This window comes from Zea mays, chromosome 2, assembly GCF_902167145.1.
Source record: "Zea mays cultivar B73 chromosome 2, Zm-B73-REFERENCE-NAM-5.0, whole genome shotgun sequence".
Lineage (NCBI taxonomy): Eukaryota > Viridiplantae > Streptophyta > Magnoliopsida > Poales > Poaceae > Zea > Zea mays.
Genome location: NC_050097.1, coordinates 204,295,385 through 204,317,236, shown reverse-complemented (window position 1 = coordinate 204,317,236; position 21,852 = coordinate 204,295,385). Strand labels below are relative to the sequence as shown.

Genomic DNA, 21,852 nt, shown 5'->3' with positions numbered 1-21,852 from the left:
CTTGTTCGAGGTTGCGACCCTCGGGGTTTTGGCAACGCTCACGCGCCCTCTCTAGTGAGATACGGGCATTCTCGCTCGCTCGCATGTGGTTGAGCTTGCTCCGCAGGTCCTCTGGCCTTTCCAGAGAGGCTTGAGCGTCTTCTACTGCACGCCTGCGGTTGAGCTCCGCTCGTAGATCTCTGGTCGGCACAACCCTCACCGAGGGTGAACGCACCGAGGTCGATGCCCCGTGCTGGCGTCGGGATGGTCGAGGCCTGGACTTAGCCGGGCCAGAGTGCGCCATGCCAAGGAGGCAATCTACGTCGTCGCGCCACTGCTTCATAGCCCCTGGTGAGGCCGTGGGGCTTGGTGGGTGACGCAACAACTCCCTGGCTGCAGAAAGCGCCCTGGCGGGAGCAACCCTCGATGGAGTTCGGGAAGCCTATGTAGGCGTGTGCTGCCGTGCGGAGCGCACAGTAGCTGCTCCAAGTGCCGTGCGGCTGGAGCTCAACGGCGCAGAAGATGCAGCCTCTTCCTCCATGAGGAAGTCCCCCGCGACTACGTCGCGGTGCTCAACGATGTGAACCATGGCACCGAGCAGGAAAACAAGCAAAAACCTAATATTGCCCCCCCTACCTGGCACGCCAAATGTCGGAGAGGAAATCTCCGGCCGGGTGGCGGAGTGCAACCACCCTAAATCCTAAGATGAGGAGGGGCCTAAGCGTTCTGCTTGTTGTGAGACTTGGGGATGAACACAAGAACACGCAAGAGTTTAGAGTGGTTTAGGCCGCAGAGTGTAATACCCTACTCCACTGTGTGTTGTATTGCTCGTGAGCTTGTGTTGTGTCTTGGATGACTTGGGTCTGTGTTGTAACGTTGCATGCCTCCCCTTTTATAGCTCAAGGGGGCACATACAAGAATGTTTAGCCCCGACATTTGGGCCCAGGAACATAACGGGTGTAGTACTTGGAGCCATTAATCCAGTGCAATCTCCTCGTGCCCTGATATCTGCGATCTCCATAGAATTGGCTTGCAGCAGAAGTTTCCCTAGCAACGTACAAGTCATGATGACCATGGCGCGCGCGGTGGTATAGGCATACGCACGCTGTCTGATTGGACAGGCACGCCGCCTGTAGGGTGGCCTAGTCGTCGCCTGCCAGCGGAGTGGACGGGGCACATTAAATGCCGAGATGGCACATCACCTGTCAGAAGGGTAGATAGGCGGCGCGTCTTTTCCACAATAAATGTAAAGATCACGTGGCCTAGAGGCCTTACGTCATGCTCTGCCCGCTGGCTTACGTCACGGGCACTAGGCCACGTGACAGCATCGGGTCTTCGCCTGAGCGGGGAGCGGAAGCGCTCTGGTCAAAGTCCTGACAAGCGTAAGCGCTGGACCCCTGTACGTCCCTGACCTAGGTCAGGGTATGCATCGTCCCGGGATCTTGCCATAGGTGGCTCGGACCTCACTTAGTGGGGTCCAGGGTCCCATACGAGATATCGTGGAGGTCCTGGGTCGTACCCAGGGGTTCGGGCTATGTATGTTGGGGTCCAACACTTTCCATGGGGGTCCAGATCCACTGGTGATATCGTGGCATATGTTACTTTCTCTGAACACATGGCGGCCCCGGAGTCGTCCATGTGGTGGGATCGGGCGTTGTTTATCATGCGTCTACGGATAGACACGTGGGTACCGTGCCTTCATATTGTAGCATGGGGTACCCCTGTTATAGGGTATCGACAATTACCATGTTCCTCCTTATATACAACAAGAAAGAATAGAGTTTACATGTTAGCCAGATCATGACATGGGCCAGCCAGGACCCAACAATGTCGATCTTATTTTAGTCATGGAGTCGTGTGAAGAGGCAAGTCTTCAGTCCGAATATGTCTCTCTTCAGTAGCTGTCATACTTATTGCAGGACAAGTATGTTATGTCAGTAGCTGTGACATTAAGTAAGGTGTAGTTGGTATACGACGCACAACAATATGTACTTAACAATTAAAATGAGCAATCATGTCTAAGAGGGAGAGCAGATTAGGCAATCTAAAATTCTCTCTAGACTGTAGCCTCTAATTTTATCTTAGTCAAAACTATACAGTAAAACCAAATTATCTTATGTGCAACTATAGTTTCAACTAAACAGTACTATTCCTGTCACAGAAGGGTCTATATAACATAGCTCTCCTAAACATCTCCTGACTAAGAGCAAGTATAATAAGATGATGTAAACATGCTACAAGAGATGTCGAAAGCTCTCTTGTGGTTTTTGGTGGTTTAGATGACAACCCAATTAAAAAGGGCTGATAGATGTGTTAAGTGTTGGACAGGTGCTTAGTGTAAAGCTTGTAAAGTTCAACACAAATGTTCAAGAGTGATGGTCCAAAGGATGAGTTGATTATGGTTATGGACATCACATGTGAAGAAGAACATTGGTTAAACGAGACTCGGTGTGCGTACTTCGAAGACAACTGATCAAGCTAAGGATGGAGTCAAGAAGAGCTTTGAGGTACCGAGTACACGGGAGAAGGTCATGGATGCTGAGGAACCTAAAGCCAGGGTGAAGAAGAAGACTTGCAAAGTCAGGGTTGATCGAGTTGATAAAGGTAATACTATGGTCATGTGGTGTAAGTCACAAGGCTCAAGATGAAGCTCAAAAAGTGAACAAGGTCTCTAGAAGGAGTAGTAGTGTCAAAGCCAGAACCTAGAAGCAGCCTAAAAGAGCTAAGTTTACTTTGACCCTAAGTTTGGGTTGTTCCTGTGTTTGGATATGTTTTGTGTGACCTATGCAAGGTGTTGGAGCTCATAGATGGCAATCTAGATCAAGTCATGAAGACTTGGAGTTTTGGAGACCAACAACGACCCCAAACAAGCCAAGAGGAGCAAAACTGTGATGAAGGTTAAGTATGCAGGTTTGAGTATTCAAATATGTTGCATACACCTTCTACTACACATATGGCACTTTGGTTTTGCTCTCTAACCATGTTTGTAGAAAACATGTCATTTGGAGCTCTGTTTGAGGTGAAACAGAAAAAGATGGGAGAAAATATGAAAAGAGGTAATCTTCATGGACTTAATCAATTGAATTATACTCTAAATGTGTTTGTCTAAGTGAAATGAATATCCTCCCAATAGTTGAAGTCAAGTGGAGAAGAAAAGGAGGAAAAAGCAAGTTCAGGTTGCTGTTTGGGCCTCACCGGATAGTTGGCCGAGACGCCCTCAAGCGAGTCAAAGAAGCGCTCGGGCGAGTCGTCATTTCTCTCGGGCAAATTGTGACTGCGCTCGGGCAAATCATGATTGCGCTTGGGCGAGTCGTGAATGTGTCGGGCGGTTAGCCTCGGCCGAGTCAGAACTGCCTCTCCCGTCCGAGGTTAGTCTTGGGCGAGTCGGAACTGCGTCTCCTGCCTAAGGTTGGTCTCGGACGAGTCATAATTGAGGGAGGTCTCAGGCGAGCTGTGACTACGTCTTTCGCTTGAGGTTGGCCTCGGGTGGGGCCGTGATCGCTGAAAGGGAAATGTGCTCTTGGGCCATTTCTAAGTGTTTTGGTGATTTAGTGTCCAACACAAGTGCCTAAGCGTAAAGAGGTGGACAAAGTACAAATCAAGGATAAAGGTATGTTTCTCAGACTTAGTACATTGTTTTATGGACTAATGTATTGTGTCTAAGTGCTGGAAACAGGAAAAATCCAATTGGAAATGTCTTGGCTCGAGCAGCCAAGACTCTGCTGAGTCTGGGAGCACCTGACTGTCCGGTGGTGCACCGGACAGTGTCCGGTGCGCCAGGCTGGTTCGAGCGAACTAGCCACTCTCGGGAATTCACCGGCGACGTACGGCTATAATTCACCGGACTGTCCGGTGTGCACCGGACTGTCCGGTGAACCAACGGTCGGCCGTGCAATCTGCGCGGGACACGTGGCCGAGCCAACAGCTAGAAGATGGCACCGGACTGTCCGGTGTGCACCGGACATGTCCAGTGCGCCAACGGCTCTCAGGCTACCAACGGTCGGCTTTGCTATTTAAGGAAGGAAATCGGGCACCGGACAGTGTCCGGTGTGCACCGGACTGTCCGGTGCGGCAGTCGACAGAAGGCAAGATCAGCCTTCCAAGATTGCTCCAAACGGCTCCTAGCTGCCTTGGGGCTATAAAAGGGACCCCTAGGCGCATGGAGGAGTACACCAAGAATCTCGACAACATTTCTAAGCACTAAGACATTGATTTCGCGCATTCGTTTCATTGTGATAGCATATAGAGCTCTTGTGGAGTTGTGAACTCATTGAGTCGTGTTGCGAGCTCTTGTTGCGATTTGTGTGCGTGTTGACACTCTGATTCTTGTGTCTTGTGTGCGTTGCTAATCCCTCCCTTGCTCCGTGTTCTTTGTGAATTTCAAGTGTAAGGGCGAGAGGCTCCAAGTTGTGGAGATTCCTCGCAAACGGGATTGAGAAAAAGCAAACAAAACACCATGGTATTCAAGTAGGTCTTTGGACCGCTTGAGAGGGGTTGATTGCAACCCTCGTCCGTTGGGACGCCACAACGTGGAGTAGGCAAGCGTTGGTCTTGGCCGAACCACGGGATAACCACCGTGCCATCTCTATGATTGATCCTTGTTGGTTATTGTGTTTTGTTGAGGATTCCTCTTTAGCCACTTGGCAATTATTGTGCTAACAATTAACCAAGTTTTTGTGGCTATAAGTTTTTGAAGTTTTACAGGATCACCTATTCACCCCCCCCTCTAGGTGCTCTCAATTGGTATCAGAGCCGTTCTCTTCAAGAAAGGGACTAACCGCCCGAAGAGATGGATCCTAAGGGCAAGGGGATGGTGATCAACGACAAGGAAAAGGAGTCCTTTGTCAACGAGCCCAATGATGACAGGCCCACCGACTCAGGCTCGGGCCACAAAAGAAAAGACGGGAGGAAGAAGAAGACAAGGCGCATCAAGGAAATTGTCTACTACGACAGCGACGAATCTTCCTCCTCCCAAAAGGACAACGACGACTACGACAGACGAAAGACGGTTAACTCAAACTTTTCTTTCGATTATTCGCGCATTCCGCATAGCTCAAATGCTCAATTGCTCCCCATTCCACTTGGCAAGCCCCCTCACTTTGATGGAGAGGACTACGGATTTTGGAGCCACAAAATGCGTACTCACTTGTTTTCTCTCCATCTAAGCATTTGGGAGATTGTGGAAAGTGGAATGAAATTTGATAGCTCGGATAGCCCTGTGTTTATTAATGAACAGATTCATAAAAATGCACAAGCTACTACTGTGTTGCTAGCCTCTTTGTGCAGGGACGAGTATCACAAGGTGAGTGGCTTGGACAATGCCAAGCAGATCTGGGACACCCTCAAGATCTCTCATGAGGGGAACGACGTCACCTTGCTCACCAAAATGGAGTTGGTGGAGGGCGAGCTTGGAAGGTTCGCGATGATAAGGGGCGAGGAGCCAACTCAAACATACAACCGGCTCAAGACCCTTATCAACAAAATAAGGAGCTACGGAAGCACGCGATGGACGAACCACGACGTCGTTCGACTGATGCTAAGGTCCTTTACCGTTCTTGATCCTCATTTGGTGAATAATATTCGTGAGAATCCTAGGTACACCAAAATGTCGCCCGAAGAAGTCCTCGGAAAATTCGTTAGCGGGCGAATGATGATCAAGGAGGCGAGGTACGTGGACGACGCCTTGAATGGTCCGATCAACGAGCCGCAACCCCTTGCTCTCAAGGCAACAAGAAGCAAGGAGGCGCTACCTAGCAAGGTGGCACAGATTGAGGCGGCCGGACTTAATGATGAAGAGATGGCCCTCATCATCAAAAGATTCAAGACGGTGCTTAAGGGTCGCAAGGGACAGCCAAGCAAGACCAAAGCCAAGGGGAAGCGCTCATGCTTCAAATGCGGTAAGCTTGGTCATTTTATTGCTAACTGTCCCGACAATGATAGTGAACAGGACCAAGGGAGCAAGAGGGAGAAGAAGAAGGCATACAAGAAGGCAAAGGGCGAGGCACATCTAGGCAAGGAGTGGGATTCGGATTGCTCCTCCTCCGACTCCGACAATGAAGGACTCGCCGCCACCGCCTTCAACAAGTCATCTCTCTTCCCAAACGAGCGTCACACTTGCCTCATGGCAAGAGAGAAGAAAGTAAGCACTCATGATACTAGTACTTATGCTTCTTCAAGTGAGGATGAGTCTAGTGATGATGATGAGATAGATTACTCATGCTTATTTAAGGGCCTAGATAGAACCAAGGTAGACAAAATTAATGAATTGATTGATGCCTTGAATGATAAGAATATTCTTTTAGAAAAGCAAGAGGATTTGTTGTATGAAGAACATGATAAATTTGTAGAAGCACAAAAGTCTCTTGCTCTAGAAATTAAAAGGAATGAAATGCTCTCTAGTGAATTATCTTCTTGTCATGAAACTATTGCTACGTTAAAAGGTTTTAATGATGATTTAAATGCTAAACTAGAAGTAGCTAGTAAATCTAATTCTTGTGTAGAAATTGTTGAAACTTGTAATAGGTGTAAAGATTTTGACATTGATGCTTGTAGTGATCATTTAGTTTCAATTTCCAAATTAAATGAGGAATTAGCTAGTCTTAATGCCCAACTTAAGACTAGCAAGAATGAACTTGACAAGCTAAAATTTGCAAGGGATGCCTACACGACTGGTAGACACCCCTCAATTAAGGATGGACTTGGCTACAAGAGGGAAGCCAAGAACTTGACAAGCCACAAGGCTCCCATCTCCGCCAAGGAGAAAGGGAAGGCCCCTATGGCTAGTAGTGTGCAAAAGAACCATGCCTTTATGTACCATGATAGGAGACAATCTAGAAATGCTTATAGGAGTTGTAATGCATATAATGCCTTTGATTCTCATGCCATGTTTGCTTCTAGTTCTTCTTATGTGCATGATAGAAATGTTGGTAGGAGAAATGTTGTTCATAATATGCCTAGGAGAAATGTTGTTAATGTTCCTAGGAAAGTAAATGAACCTTCTACAATATATCATGCTTTAAATGCTTCTTTTGCTATTTGTAGAAAGGATAGGAAGATTGTTGCTAGAAAGTTAGGGGCAAAATGCAAGGGAGACAAAACTTGCATTTGGGTCCCTAAGGATATTTGCACTAACCTTGTAGGACCCAACATGAGTTGGGTACCTAAGACCCAAGCCTAAATTTGCCTTGCAGGTTTATGCATCCGGGGGTTCAAGCTGGATTATCGACAGCGGATGCACAAACCATATGACGGGGGAGAAGAAGATGTTCACCTCCTACGTCAAGAATAAGGATTCCCAAGATTCAATAATATTCGGTGATGGGAATCAAGGCAAGGTAAAAGGGTTAGGTAAAATTGCAATCTCCAATGAGCACTCTATCTCTAATGTGTTTTTAGTAGAGTCTCTTGGATATAATTTACTATCTGTTAGTCAATTATGTAATATGGGATATAATTGTTTATTTACAAATGTAGATCTGTCTGTCTTTAGAAGATGTGATGGTTCACTAGCTTTTAAGGGTGTACTAGACGACAAACTTTACTTAGTTGATTTTGCAAAAGAAGAGGCCGGCCTAGATGCATGCTTAATGGCTAAGACTTGCATGGGCTGGTTGTGGCATCGCCGCTTAGCACATGTGGGGATGAAGAACCTCCACAAGCTTCTAAAGGGAGAACACGTGATAGGTCTAACCAATGTTCATTTCGAAAAAGATAGACCTTGTGCAGCTTGTCAAGCAGGTAAACAAGTAGGAGGAGCGCATCACAGTAAGAATGTGATGACCACGTCAAGACCTCTGGAGCTGCTGCATATGGACCTCTTCGGACCCGTCGCCTATCTAAGCATAAGAGGAAGTAAGTATGTTCTAGTTATTGTTGATGACTTTTCCCGCTTCACTTGGGTGTTCTTTTTGCAGGATAAGTCTGAAACACAAGGGACCCTCAAGCGCTTCCTAAGGAGAGCTCAAAATGAGTTTGAGCTCAAGGTGAAGAAGATAAGGAGCGACAACGGGTCCGAATTCAAGAATCTTCAAGTGGAGGAGTTCCTTGAGGAGGAGGGGATCAAGCACGAGTTCTCCGCTCCCTACACACCTCAGCAAAATGGTGTGGTAGAGAGAAAGAACAGGACGCTCATAGATATGGCGAGGACTATGCTTGGAGAGTTCAAGACCCCCGAGTGCTTTTGGTCGGAAGCCGTGAACACGGCTTGCCACGCCATCAACAGGGTCTACCTTCACCGCCTCCTCAAGAAGACCTCATACGAGCTGCTAACTGGTAACAAACCCAATGTATCGTACTTTCGTGTATTTGGGAGTAAATGCTACATTCTAGTGAAGAAGGGTAGGAATTCCAAATTTGCTCCCAAAGCCGTAGAAGGGTTTTTATTAGGTTATGATTCAAATACAAAGGCGTATAGGGTCTTCAACAAATCATCGGGTTTGATTGAAGTCTCTAGCGACGTTGTATTTGATGAGACTAATGGCTCTCCAAGAGAGCAAGTTGTTGATCTTGATGATGTAGATGAAGAAGACGTTCCAACGGCCGCGATACGCACCATGGCAATTGGAGATGTACGGCCTCAGGAACATTTGGAGCAAGATCAACCGTCTTCCTCAACTATGGTGCATCCCCCAACCCAAGATGACGAACAGGTACCTCAAGTGGAGGCGCATGATCAAGGGGGAGCACGGGATGTTCAAGTTGAAGAGGAAGAAGCACCTCAGGCACCTCTAACCCAAGTTCGAGCGACGATTCAAAGGGATCATCCCGTCGACCAGATATTGGGTGATATTAGCAAGGGAGTAACTACTCGTTCAAGATTAGTTACTTTTTGTGAGCATTACTCTTTTGTCTCTTCTATTGAGCCTTTCAGGGTAGAAGAGGCCTTGCTAGATCCGGACTGGGTGTTGGCCATGCAGGAGGAACTCAACAATTTCAAGCGCAATGAAGTTTGGACACTGGTGCCTCGCCCCAAGCAAAATGTTGTGGGAACCAAGTGGGTGTTCCGCAACAAACAGGACGAGCACGGGGTGGTGACAAGGAACAAGGCTCGGCTTGTGGCAAAAGGTTATGCCCAAGTCGCAGGTTTGGACTTTGAGGAGACATTCGCTCCTGTGGCTAGGCTAGAATCAATTCGTATCTTGCTAGCATATGCCGCTCACCATTCTTTCAGGTTGTACCAAATGGATGTGAAGAGCGCTTTCCTCAACGGGCCGATCAAAGAGGAGGTGTACGTGGAGCAACCCCCTGGCTTTGAGGATGAACGGTACCCTGACCACGTGTGTAAGCTCTCTAAGGCGCTCTATGGACTTAAGCAAGCCCCAAGAGCATGGTATGAATGCCTTAGAGACTTTTTAATTGCTAATGCTTTCAAGGTTGGGAAAGCCGATCCAACTCTTTTTACTAAGACTTGCGATGGTGATCTTTTTGTATGCCAAATTTATGTCGATGACATAATATTTGGTTCTACTAATCAAAAGTCTTGTGAAGAGTTTAGCAGGGTGATGACGCAGAAATTCGAGATGTCGATGATGGGCGAGTTGAACTACTTCCTTGGGTTCCAAGTGAAGCAACTCAAGGACGGCACTTTCATCTCCCAAACGAAGTACACACAAGACTTGCTAAAGCGGTTTGGGATGAAGGACGCCAAGCCCGCAAAGACGCCGATGGGAACTGACGGACACACCGACCTCAACAAAGGTGGTAAGTCCGTTGATCAAAAAGCATACCGGTCCATGATAGGTTCTTTGCTTTATCTATGTGCTAGTAGACCGGATATTATGCTTAGCGTATGCATGTGTGCTAGATTTCAATCCAATCCTAAGGAGTGTCACTTAGTGGCTGTGAAGCGAATTCTTCGATATTTAGTCGCTACGCCTTGCTTCGGGATCTGGTATCCAAAGGGGTCTAACTTTGACTTGATTGGGTACTCAGATTCCGACTATGCTGGATGTAAGGTCGATAGGAAGAGTACATCGGGGACGTGCCAATTCTTAGGAAGGTCCCTGGTGTCATGGAACTCTAAGAAACAAACCTCCGTTGCCCTATCCACCGCTGAGGCCGAGTACGTTGCCGCAGGACAGTGTTGCGCGCAACTACTTTGGATGAGGCAAACCCTCCGGGACTTTGGCTACAATCTGAGCAAAGTCCCACTCCTATGTGACAATGAGAGTGCTATTCGAATAGCGAAAAATCCTGTTGAGCACAGCCGCACAAAGCACATTGACATCTGACATCACTTTTTGAGAGACCACCAGCAAAAGGGAGATATCGAAGTGTTTCATGTTAGCACTGAGAACCAGCTAGCCGATATCTTTACCAAGCCTCTAGATGAGAAGACCTTTTGCAGGCTGCGTAGTGAGCTCAATATCTTAGATTCGCGGAACTTGGATTGAATTATAGCATACATGTGTTTATGCCTTTGATCATGTTCATTCTGCATTTTGTTGCTTATTGTAGTGCTCAAGTTGTACAAACACTCCCTGGACCTCACAAGTCCTTTTTGCAAGTGATGCACATATTTAGGGGGAGCTGTGCTACAACTTGACCCTTTAAGACTAACCATGTACTTGAGTTTGGTTGTTTTAGTCTCCAAGGAGAATTGAAAGGGAAAAGGTGGACTTGGACCATGCAAGACTTCCACTGCACTCCGATGAGAAAGAGTAACTTTTCCAAGTTCATCTTTATACTCCTATTGCCTTTGTGTTCTTATTTGAAAATTTTGGTGAGGCAATGGGGTTAAAGGGCCAAGATTGATCCCGTTTTGGTGTTTGATGCCAAAGGGGGAGAAAATAAAGGCCAAAGCAATAAATGGATCAGCTACCACTTGAGAAATTTTGAAAATAGTAGATTAGAGCTTTTGGTTTGTCAAAACTCTTTTATTGTCTTTTATGTCAAAAGTTGGCCTCTTGTGGGGAGAAGTGTTGATTATGGGAAAAAGGGGGAGTTTTTGAAATCCTTGATCAAATTTCTTTGGAAAACCTCTCTTTATGTCTCTACAAGTGGTTTTGACTTAAAGATAGGAATTTGAGTTTGATTTGCAAAAACAAACCAAGTGGTGGCATAGAGTGATCCATATATGTCAAATTGAATCAAAACAATTTTGAGTTCTAATTTGAATTGTTTTTGTACTTGTTCTACTTGCTTTATGTTGTGTTGGCATAAATCACCAAAAAGGGGGAGATTGAAAGGGAAATGTGCCCTTGGGCCATTTCTAAGTGTTTTGGTGATTTAGTGTCCAACACAAGTGCCTAAGCGTAAAGAGGTGGACAAAGTACAAATCAAGGATAAAGGTATGTTTCTCAGACTTAGTACATTGTTTTATGGACTAATGTATTGTGTCTAAGTGCTGGAAACAGGAAAAATCCAATTGGAAATGTCTTGGCTCGAGCAGCCAAGACTCTCCTGAGTCTGGGAGCACCGGACTGTCCGGTGGTGCACCGGACAGTGTCCGGTGCGCCAGGCTGGTTCGAGCGAACTGGCCGCTCTCGGGAATTCACCAGCGATGTACGGCTATAATTCACCGGACTGTCCGGTGTGCACCGGACTGTCCGGTGAACCAACGGTCGGTCGGGCCAACGGTCGGCCGCGCAATCTGCGCGGGACACGTGGCCGAGCCAACGGCTAGAAGATGGCACCGGACTGTCCGGTGTGCACCGGACATGTCCGGTGCGCCAACGGCTCTCAGGCTGCCAACGGTCGGCTTCGCTATTTAAGGAAGGAAATCGGGCACCGGACAGTGTCCGGTGTGCACCGGACTGTCCGGTGCGGCAGTCGACAGAAGGCAAGATCAGCCTTCCAAGATTGCTCCAAACGGCTCCTAGCTGCCTTGGGGCTATAAAAGGGACCCCTAGGCGCATGGAGGAGTACACCAAGAATCTCGACAACATTTCTAAGCACCAAGACATCGATTTCGCGCATTCGTTTCATTGTGATAGCATATAGAGCTCTTGTGGAGTTGTGAACTCATTGAGTCGTGTTGCGAGCTCTTGTTGCGATTTGTGTGCGTGTTGACACTCTGATTCTTGTGTCTTGTGTGCGTTGCTAATCCCTCCCTTGCTCCGTGTTCTTTGTGAATTTCAAGTGTAAGGGCGAGAGGCTCCAAGTTGTGGAGATTCCTCGCAAACGAGATTGAGAAAAAGCAAACAAAACACCGTGGTATTCAAGTAGGTCTTTGGACCGCTTGAGAGGGGTTGATTGCAACCCTCGTCCGTTGGGACGCCACAACGTGGAGTAGGCAAGCGTTGGTCTTGGCCGAACCACGGGATAACCACCGTGCCATCTCTGTGATTGATCCTTGTTGGTTATTGTGTTTTGTTGAGGATTCCTCTTTAGCCACTTGGCAATTATTGTGCTAACAATTAACCAAGTTTTTGTGGCTATAAGTTTTTGAAGTTTTACAGGATCACCTATTCACCCCCCTCTAGGTGCTCTCAATCGTGTCTACTGCTCGAGGTTGGCCTTAGACAAGCCGTGACTGTGTTCGGACAGTTGGCCTCGGGCGAGTCATGACTGCATCAGATGGTTTGCCTCGGACGAGTCGTGATTGCGTCGAGCGGTTGGCCTCGGGCGAATCGTGACTTAGGTCCCCCGTGCCTATCCGATGTGCCAGGTGGTCGAAGGCTTCAACCGACGGCTCAATGGTTGGCACAACTATTTAAGGAAAGCAATTGGAGACTGCTCACAGTCCGGTGCCCCGTAGAAAGTGGTAGTTTTTATCCGGATCGAGATCTTCTTCACAAGGAAAGGGGCAACGACTAGGGGATCGTTTTGGGCTATAAACGGACCCCCTAGGCACCCATTAGAAGTGATGAAGTGCAGATGACAAGTTCATACATCAAGTGATCAAATTCTTCTCTCCATCTGTTGTGTACCTCTCTAGTTTATGTAGAGGCGAAGTTATAAGATTTTAGAGAAAGAGGAAGTGGTGATGAGAGCAAGAGCAAGATCTTGCGTTGTTACTCTACCGGAGTGCTGATAAGTAGACTGTAAGCAGCCGCGACATCGTTGTAACCATCATCAACATAGTGGAAGGCTCTATTTGTACTGATAGATCTAAGCAAATGGATGAAGGAGTTGAAATAAACTCTAAGCTAAGGTGTGGCTAACTCAAACGAGGACTATGCAAGCATTTCAGGCTTGGCCGAACCTCGGGATAAATCCCTATTTTATGTGTGCTCTGCTCTGTACTGTGTTCTGTCTCTTTGTCTTTATTGTTTTTATACTTGCACTTCAATACTTATTTGTGGAATAAGCTGTCTTTGAAATGTAGGGTACTTTGAGACAGGAACTTCATTTTCGTTGTGACCTAGTCGAAGGGTCTTTTATTTCACTGCGATCCAGTCTTCGAGTAGAGTAAGAATTTCTAGTTTTAAAGTGATATTTTTTATTCGCCGATTCACCCCTTTAGACGACGTCTAGATCCTGTTTCTGGACAAAGGAACTTTAAGATGATACATCATATTTACGCTGACGTAGAAAAAGGAGAATTGGAAAGATAAGAGGCGGGCTACTCACTAGTAGCCTGCTGAAAGTGGACTACTCACGAACTTCAAAACTCTTTATGAGAGAAAGAGGTGAACCAAATATTAAGTGTATAGGTTGTGTCATGCGAAACTTATTACATGAGAAGACTTTTGTTGATTATATGTGACATGACAATATTATAAAGCTCACTATAAGCTATATTACCAAACTTGCCCTAAAGCGGTCTCCAACTTCTTTTCTATCCCATCTTCTATGACGTCTTTTATTTTAAATTCTGTTATGTAAATAATGTACTCTATAATACAAAATGGTGTTTTATAAGACCATATAATGATATGCACGATTGGAGACGATATATGAATTGACGAGGTTGGCGTTGTGGACTTGTGGTATAATAAAGTCACATGCCTCAAATCGATCTCACCCTTAGGATATCCTTTGAAACGCAGGAATTTACAAGAATCATAAAATAATTAACAAAAAATAGTTTATTTTCACAGGAAAAAACACAGAGAACGGAGAAATTTCCTAGGATCAAAATGCGGACTGGATTTTGATTGGAGGGTGTATGGTAGGGACTAGGGAGTAGAATTAGGTCGGGTTGGATTGTTTTTGCACAGGTTATATCGGTCGAATCGAACGGTCCATGATCAAGTCTAGCAGGGAGAAACTCACTTTCCCAAGGAAGTCACCGAATCCGCATTCGATAAACCTGCCGTGTCCCGTTCACCCCGCGTTCGCTTCATCCGGGCGTGGGCTACCGCCGCAGCCGCCGCCCTACGTCCGGTGACCAGGCTTTCATTGAGCTTTGCCGACGACGACCACGCACCAGGCATGCCCACCCTCTCTTTTCCCTTCCTGCTGTGCGAAACCGAACACCCGAACCCCAACATGAGCTATTTGTCTATTTGTATTCCGATCTGATCGAATTAGAAGTTTATACGTGTATTATGCATTCTAACTTCGATTATTATTATTTTTTTGCAAAAAAGTTATTGGGTAAACATGTGTAAACTGTAAATCCATATTCTTGCTGGGTCCGTCCCTATTGGGGAGGACGGTAGGTCGTCATTCCCTAGTACCTGGGGTAGATTTGATCCCTCTGTCGCGGTACCTGCGTCTGCGAGGCTGTTTTGACATTCTAGCTGTTGGTGAGATTCATCGTGTCCTTCGCTTCTTGTCATGCTGCTCTTGATTACATGTGTGCCTGCTGAACCTATGCCTTCGTATGATCCAAAAAATCTGATAACCTATGGGCTTTGATGCGTCATATCTGTTGCATGGTTTTCTCCTGTTAGTTTTATCCACTGTCTGGACTTAGCTTGTGAGCTATTGGTGAAAATTTATGTGTACCTTTAGCTGAAAGTTCTTTTGCAAATGGTTGGATGGTAAAAGAAAAATTGTCACACATCATTCTCGATTAGTTTGCAGATTTCTTGGGAGCTGACACCTGCCATTCCTTTCTTATATGGTAATGATAAATTGATAACCATACAAAATACAGTTGTTCACTTGTTTTGTTTGGTTTCTTTGTCTTTCCTTTCCTTATTATCTCCAGAACCCACATTCTTTCTGAATAATAATTGAACTTCAAGGTTTCATGCCACAAGTCATCTAATATCGCAGATCTTCTAGGGGTGATAGTCAACTAAAATGACATAGTATTTTAAGTCTGAACAGTTGCAAACAAATTAATTTGATTTACAAATTAACTGGAGGCTGTTCAATGCTTATACTCGCAACTTCAACACATTTTAGGTTTGCTGCTTGCCTTTTGTTATGAACCCACAATACCCTATTCACTTTATTCATTTACTAGGTATATGCCCGTGCGTTGTCACGAGGTGGGGGAGCAGGTGGAGCGACACCTAGACTACAAATATAATTATTGTTTATCGCTAAACACTAAGTTACGTGTGATCTGGTGGTCTAGGTATATGCCCATGCGTTGCCACGAGGTAGGGGAGCAGGTGGAGCGACACCTAGACTACAAATATAATTATTGTTTATCGCTAAACATTAAGTTACGTGTGATCTGGTGGTTAGCTCCAAATTTCTAGAGCAAAGGGGCGTGGGTTTGAGTGCTCGCTCTGTACTATTTTTTGTGTGCGCTGTGTGGACGCTGGCCATAGAGAGTGTGAAACCGTGGTAGCACCAGATGCCCACGTTAGGTTCTTAATAGATTAAGAAGTTATGCCCGCGCGTGGCAATGACACAATCATCGCGAGAAGTATTTGTTGTTATGTAAAAACTTTGTTTGCTGGCCAAATAAAAATTAGAAGGGACGAGCTGGTCGTTCAAAGTTCTATAGACAATCTAAAGAAAATGTGAGCAACTTACATTTGTTACTAAAAGAAGCTAGATCAGTATACAGCTCCAGGTTGCTCCAGAACCAAATTATTGGAATGACAGGTCTTCTCAGAGAAGCGTACAACATTAACCATGGACCCGTATCTTAAAACAACAATATTTCCAATCAAATTGAAGTGGCTAAGACGCCTTCACGAGGTCAAAGACGGCGATGAATGGCATCAGACGGACCCTCCACTTGCCGGTCCATGGAATGGTGGCGGGTGAGCCTCGTCATACAGTCATAACCGCCATCGTCGCTTGGGTATGGTGTGTGTTGCCTCTGGGCACAGAGTTTACGCTACACAACATTGGGGCTCTTGGTGATGGGTGCCCCAAGCAGCATGAGGGTGTGGACGAGATGGTATAGGATAAAAGTTGTTCTAATTATCAATCTTTGATCTAGACTGTTGCACTCGGAGGAAAAAATGTCCGTTTCAAAGGCTTTGAGGTTGAAAATTTGGCAGAATTTGACCATCTACCAGTCCACCATACAAAACAGAAGGAAAAAAAACGGACGTCCTAAGACTTAGTTTATTGTTTCGAATTCGACCAGAATCCCCATTCATAATTTGGCAAACGTCATAGACATGAAGGAATAGGAGAAAAATGATAAGATTTGATAAAGTAACATGATAAATTTTTCCTATTCATACACATTACAGTCCGACAGTACTATCAATTTCTAAAATGTGCCTTTCTAGCCTAAGCTATTTTTTTACATCACGGCTCAATTCTCCACTTAAGCAAAAAACAACATCAATTTACTAAATGAACTAAAAAGAATCAGGAGGAAAATATAAGAATAATTAGACTACAAAAACTTTGAGCTAAGCAAATCATGCAATGAAGTTCACAAATTCAAAGTGATTGAAGGAAGCCCACAAGACCAGACTGGCAAACCTATCAAATTAAATTTCTAAAATAGCATTTGCCAAAATAACTATCTAACCATATGGGGGGATCATAGTTTGCAAAATGACTGGAAGTACCTCCAAGCAGACCAATGCCATCTACAAATAATCAGGAAAGAAGAAAACATGAATGTAATCTTCAGCCATGTTGAGGATAAACAGAAAGGACTTAGATTTCATGTGGCCCTACTCTCACCTTAAGTTAGAATGCCCTTACCGTACTGAATTCATCCAACAAACAAAGTAACCTCGATGTTGCATGCCTGAAAAACAAATTGAGCATAAAACCTAGAGCTGAAAGATGAGACCACAAGCTTCAGGGTCACTACCAGTCTACCACGATACCTCAGCATTGTTCCAACTTGATGTAAATCAAGACTGTTCGATTGTCATGGATTTGATCCCCATTGCACAGAATATCCTGCAAAAGATTCCTGAGCATGTCAAGGTTCAGTTCGAACCCATGTGTGTACATAAATACGCTTTTTGGTCTACAATCATAATACATAATGTTTTCTAACAAATATTAAAAATCACAAATGCTACTTGTCGCTGATGCATAATCTTCAATCTGGACACCAATATCAGGGAGATAGCGAGATGAAAATAAACTTGCCTGGCTCGTCTCCCTGGTGGTTGACGGTTTGCTACTTATCTCTGATGATTAGTCACACCACCACGGCACCACCACAACAGAAACGTGGCAGAGCAGATGTCGCACTACAGCCTACCTTTCTTCGAGAGCGGACACCTTTGGCTTGGTGTTTATCGTTGCCTCGCTGGCCACAAGCAGTGGTGTCGCACAAGATACTACTGACTGCAGATCCGCGCCGCCTCCTTTTCAGGTCTTAAGACCCGGGGCCTGCTGCTGCTGTTGTAGGTCGGCACGGAGGAAGCTGAGCTCGACCCAATGCCATGTTACTGGCCAGGAAGTGATCGACAGGGAAGGGATCGCTTGATTGAAGGAAGGTGGGTCGAAATGCTTTGAAAGTTTGTGCAGATGGAGGAGGCAATCCCCACCAAGCGTGCGTCGGCGGACGCAATCGGCATCGCCACCACCGCCTGCCCTCGCCTCTCCCTGGTGACACGCACGCTCCTTGGAGACGCAACGCTGATGCGGGGGCGAAAAGGTGGTGCGGACACGGACGGGACACGTGGCCTTACTCGACGGCGAGCTGGTTGTTCTTCTTCTGCTGCGCCGAGCCCGCCGAGTGGCGAAGCGGATGAGAGCAGATCCAGATCTCCGCCTGCCCACAAACGTGGGGACGCAGACCAAGATAGCCGTCGTCGATGGCTCTCCGGGCGTTCGCGGCGGCGAGAAGGGTGGGGAGCAAACGATGGTGTAGGGATTTGGGGGTTTTGGCGTGGCGAGGGACGCAGAGGTGGCTGTTACGGCGGGGGAGGCACGAGAGCGAGGGAAGCGCAGAAGCATGATGTGTCCTCGACGCGCTCGGCACGGAGGAGCCAGGCTTGGTCGTCAGCGTCGGTCTTGAGCAGACCTGGCACCACCACTGTCGCTTTGCCTGGGGGCCGAAGCCGTGTAGGAGCACCAGGACGCTAGGACCTTGGAGAGCGGGGATGGGATGGGATGGGAGCGCGGGGTCGACGCAGGATGCAGGGATTGCGGGCGCGCCTTCCTTGGAGCTTGGGCTAGCATCGCGGTGGAGTGGACGCGAGGGGACGGGGTACGCCATGATGTTGGCTCGAGGCGGATCGGGAGCGAGGCTGGCGAGGATTGTGGGCGCGCGCGATGATGTCGGGTCGAGGCAGATCAGGACACACGCTAGGAGTCGCGGGCGGGGGCGGGATCAGGGTAGGAAGACGACGCGAGCGGGGGCGGGATTACAGGAAGGAAGATGGCGTGGCGCGAGGCTGGAGCGGGGGCACGGTGAGGCTGGTGGACGCCCTCGCTCCAGCCTTAAGGTGTAGTAGAGATTCTCACTGCTTTACTGCTTCTATTGTCCTGTATGGCTGTATCTCATTTTTAGCATTATTTTTTGCATTTTATGCCATGATGCTATCGTGTATTTTTAGAAGCAAGTCAAATTGAATAGATGGTACTACTCTTCCATAACTTGGTGGTTTGTTACAGATGGCTGGGTATATGTCAAGAGGGCCCCAAAATGGTTCTGTGTATGTCTGCAATCTACCTCCTGGAACTGACGAGAATATGTTGGCTGAATATTTTGGCACCATAGGGTTGCTAAAGGTATGGGTCTTACCAGGTAACATTTTTTTGGCCACTACCAAAAGTCTTTAAGATTGTTTATATATTCCCAATTACATTTAAAGAACACTTAGCCTTGTTTGCTGTAAAATTGAACAGAAGGACAAAAGGAATGGGCGCCCAAAAATTTGGATCTATAGGGACAAAGTTTCCAATGAACCAAAGGGTGATGCTACAGTCACTTATGAGGATCCACATGCTGCTTCAGCTGCTGTGGAATGGTTCAATAACAAGGATTTCCACGGGAGCACTATTCAGGTTCACATAGCTGAGTCAAAAAGCAAAGATGCTTTCGATAACCCCACAAATTTGAACACCATTGCTGGTGTCAGTGAACAAGATGAAGTGGATAACGGAGCAGGCAGAGGTAGAGGGCGTGGTGATGGTCCCGGCAAGGCTTGGCAGCAAGATGGGGACTGGATGTGTCCAAATACAAGGTCTGTTATGATTGGTGAGCGACTTCTCTATCACTTCAGTTCACTAGTTGACTAGTATGGTCTTCACAGTGCTATCATTCTTTCTGATTATCTGAGATGATTTCTTCTCTCAGTTGTGGCAATGTAAATTTTGCCTTCCGTGGTGTTTGTAATCGCTGTGGAGCTGCACGCCCTGCCGGTGCTGGTGGAACTGGTGGTGGAGGTGGCGGTAGGGGTAGAGGCCGTGGTAACTCTGATGCAAGAGGAAGCAGTCGTGCGGGTGCTGGTGCTGCTACTGGTGGTGGTCCACCTGGATTATTTGGCCCAAATGATTGGCCATGTCCAATGTAAGAGGCTAAGACTTAAGTTTTTCTGTTTCATAGATCTGAATATTCGATACGTCTATTGATTCCGATCTTCCATTTCTTCACATTTATCTGTATGCATCATATAATTGCTGCCCCGTGTAATCAATAAGACAGTGCTTTCAACACCATTTTATTGTGTGCTTTTTTGTATCTCAAATTTGACTGCCACCCTCTATGCCTGCAGCAATTTTTATACTTCATTAGTCAAAACTTGCTGTCTGATATGATGATATGAAACCTAGCTTCATTTGTGTTCCAGGTGCGGCAACATCAACTGGGCTAAGCGTACCAAATGTAATATATGTAACACCTCCAAGCCTGGTACCAATGAAGGTGGTGTGAGGCAAGTACAATGGCACTATTTGCATGTGGTTGGTTTGAAACATATTATTTAAGCCGATAATATAAATTGTACTCTAGCAGGTAAACATATTGTAAATTATAATACCAATTCAGGAATATCAAACATACTGTAAATTATAATGGCAATTCTTGTAAAAAGAATGCCATTCCTCATTTGTGTGGTAAAGAATTAATAAGGGTTGTTCGTTAATAGCTAAACATCATGCTTTTACACATGATGCACTCGCAGCCAGGATGATTTTTGCCGCACAGCAACAGTAGGATGCTCCTTAGAAAACTGCAGCTTAATTGCAGTGATATTGTGCCTTTCATGTGATCTTTTTTTTGGCTTTTGGGCTCAGAAACTGGCTCAAAGGAGGTGCAGTGCCACTTTGGCCCATTGCCAATTGTTGTGAGTGGTTAGTTGTGAACCATGCTGTGCATGTTGTGTGAAACATAATGTAAACAACGGGCACACTGGGTGTTTATATGATATGTCCATTAAGTGAGCAACCATGCATTTAACTATATGTAACAAAAGGTGTTTATTCAAATATCAAGGTTTGCATTGCCATTTTTCTTCATTTTAGGGGTGGCCGTGGTGGTGGGTACAAAGAGCTCGATGAAGAAGAACTAGAGGAAGTTAAAAAACGCCGGAAAGAGGCTGAGGAGGTAGGGTGCTTGCTGAACATTATATTTTTGTATATGCAGTGGCCATTTGTTTCCATGTCTAAATTTGACTTGTATTCAAGGATGATGGAGAGATCTATGATGAATTTGGCAACCTGAAAAAGAAATTTCGCTCTAAAGCTCTGCATACTGGAAGTGCGCAGACACTTCCTGGGTCTGGACGTGCTGGATGGGAAGTTGAGCATCGTGGTATTTGTCTGACACATTGGATTTGAACTCCATGATTTAGACTGTTTTGGGATTTATCGTCTAGTTTCTGCCTTTTTGGTGATTGCCATTTGAACATCTGTTGCATTTGGGGAATAAAGGAGAGAGGGGGGGGGGGGGGGGGGGTCTGTTATGAATTTACTTTGGCATTGCTGCACATGACCTGGTGTTAATTCACTGCTGTAGGTTCTAGTGAAAGGGAAGGCAGGGAGAGGAGCAGGGATCGTGGTAGGGACGACTATGATGAAAAGGAAACCAGGAGCATAGATAGAGGTGATCATGGAAGGGACCAGCGCCGGAGCCAAGACCGCGAAAGGGAAAAGGGGAGGGAGAGAAGAGACCATGAGTATGAGAGAAGTAGGGAGCGTGACCGGCGCCACAGGTGAAGAGAGAAATGACAGGGCTTTCTGTTCTTACATCGCATTTGCCACTTTTTGTAGCCATGGAACCCGTGGTCTTGTGTTAGTATCTGGGGGCGTGCATTGATTCTCAGAATCTGATTTTTGCTTTGAATGTTTCGCTGCATTGGCACTTTATTCAGATATGCCGTTCCTTCTGTTACTACTTTTATGTTTGTGAAACACGTATGACACTCGTGGATCCAATGTCATGCCCATCACGAGCTTGAAGACATTGATCTCTGAGCAACCAACTCATCTGGGTTGTTGTGGATTTAGGGCTTGTTCGTTTGTGCCGGATTGGTGGGTCGGAACGATTTCTAACCGGATTGTTTTTTTAATTTATATAAACTTTGATTAGCTAGAACTATTTCGGGTGCAATCCGACACAAACGAACAAGTCCTTAGGTGGTTTGGATTAAATTTCAGTTTCTGGCCGTGTTTGGTAGGTGGTATGAAAATTTTGCTTGGACCAGGCTT

General features: G+C 46.1%; 1 protein-coding gene across 4 annotated transcripts; it reads left to right on the top strand.

Annotated features, from left to right (window-relative positions):
• The first annotated feature begins 14,103 nt into the window (after window positions 1–14,103).
• Window positions 14,104–21,605, top strand: LOC103647642 (transcription initiation factor TFIID subunit 15). Of its 4 annotated transcripts, none has more exons than XM_008672147.4 (8): window positions 14,104–14,293; window positions 18,817–18,933; window positions 19,051–19,388; window positions 19,502–19,714; window positions 19,995–20,078; window positions 20,668–20,749; window positions 20,830–20,956; window positions 21,161–21,605. In XM_008672147.4, exons 2-8 carry the CDS (start codon window positions 18,817–18,819, stop codon window positions 21,358–21,360), a joined length of 1,161 nt encoding a protein of 386 aa, XP_008670369.1. In that variant the 5' UTR covers window positions 14,104–14,293; the 3' UTR covers window positions 21,361–21,605. The 4 variants fall into 4 exon arrangements, with proteins under 4 accessions (XP_008670369.1, XP_020404139.1, XP_020404140.1 ...); XM_020548550.3 differs by lacking the exon at window positions 14,104–14,293 and adding an exon at window positions 14,337–14,932; XM_020548551.1 differs by lacking the exon at window positions 14,104–14,293 and adding an exon at window positions 17,572–17,693.
• The last annotated feature ends 247 nt before the right edge of the window (window positions 21,606–21,852 follow it).

Bases quoted from the DNA above. Each gene is read 5' to 3' on its own strand.
- LOC103647642 (XM_020548549.3), top strand. From the start codon at position 18,303: ATGGGATGGGATGGGAGCGCGGGGTCGACGCAGGATGCAGGGATTGCG. The intron at 18,934-19,050 runs GTATGGGTCTTA...AAAATTGAACAG, and splicing joins GCACCATAGGGTTGCTAAAG to AAGGACAAAAGGAATGGGCG. The intron at 19,715-19,994 runs GTAAGAGGCTAA...TTTGTGTTCCAG, and splicing joins AATGATTGGCCATGTCCAAT to GTGCGGCAACATCAACTGGG.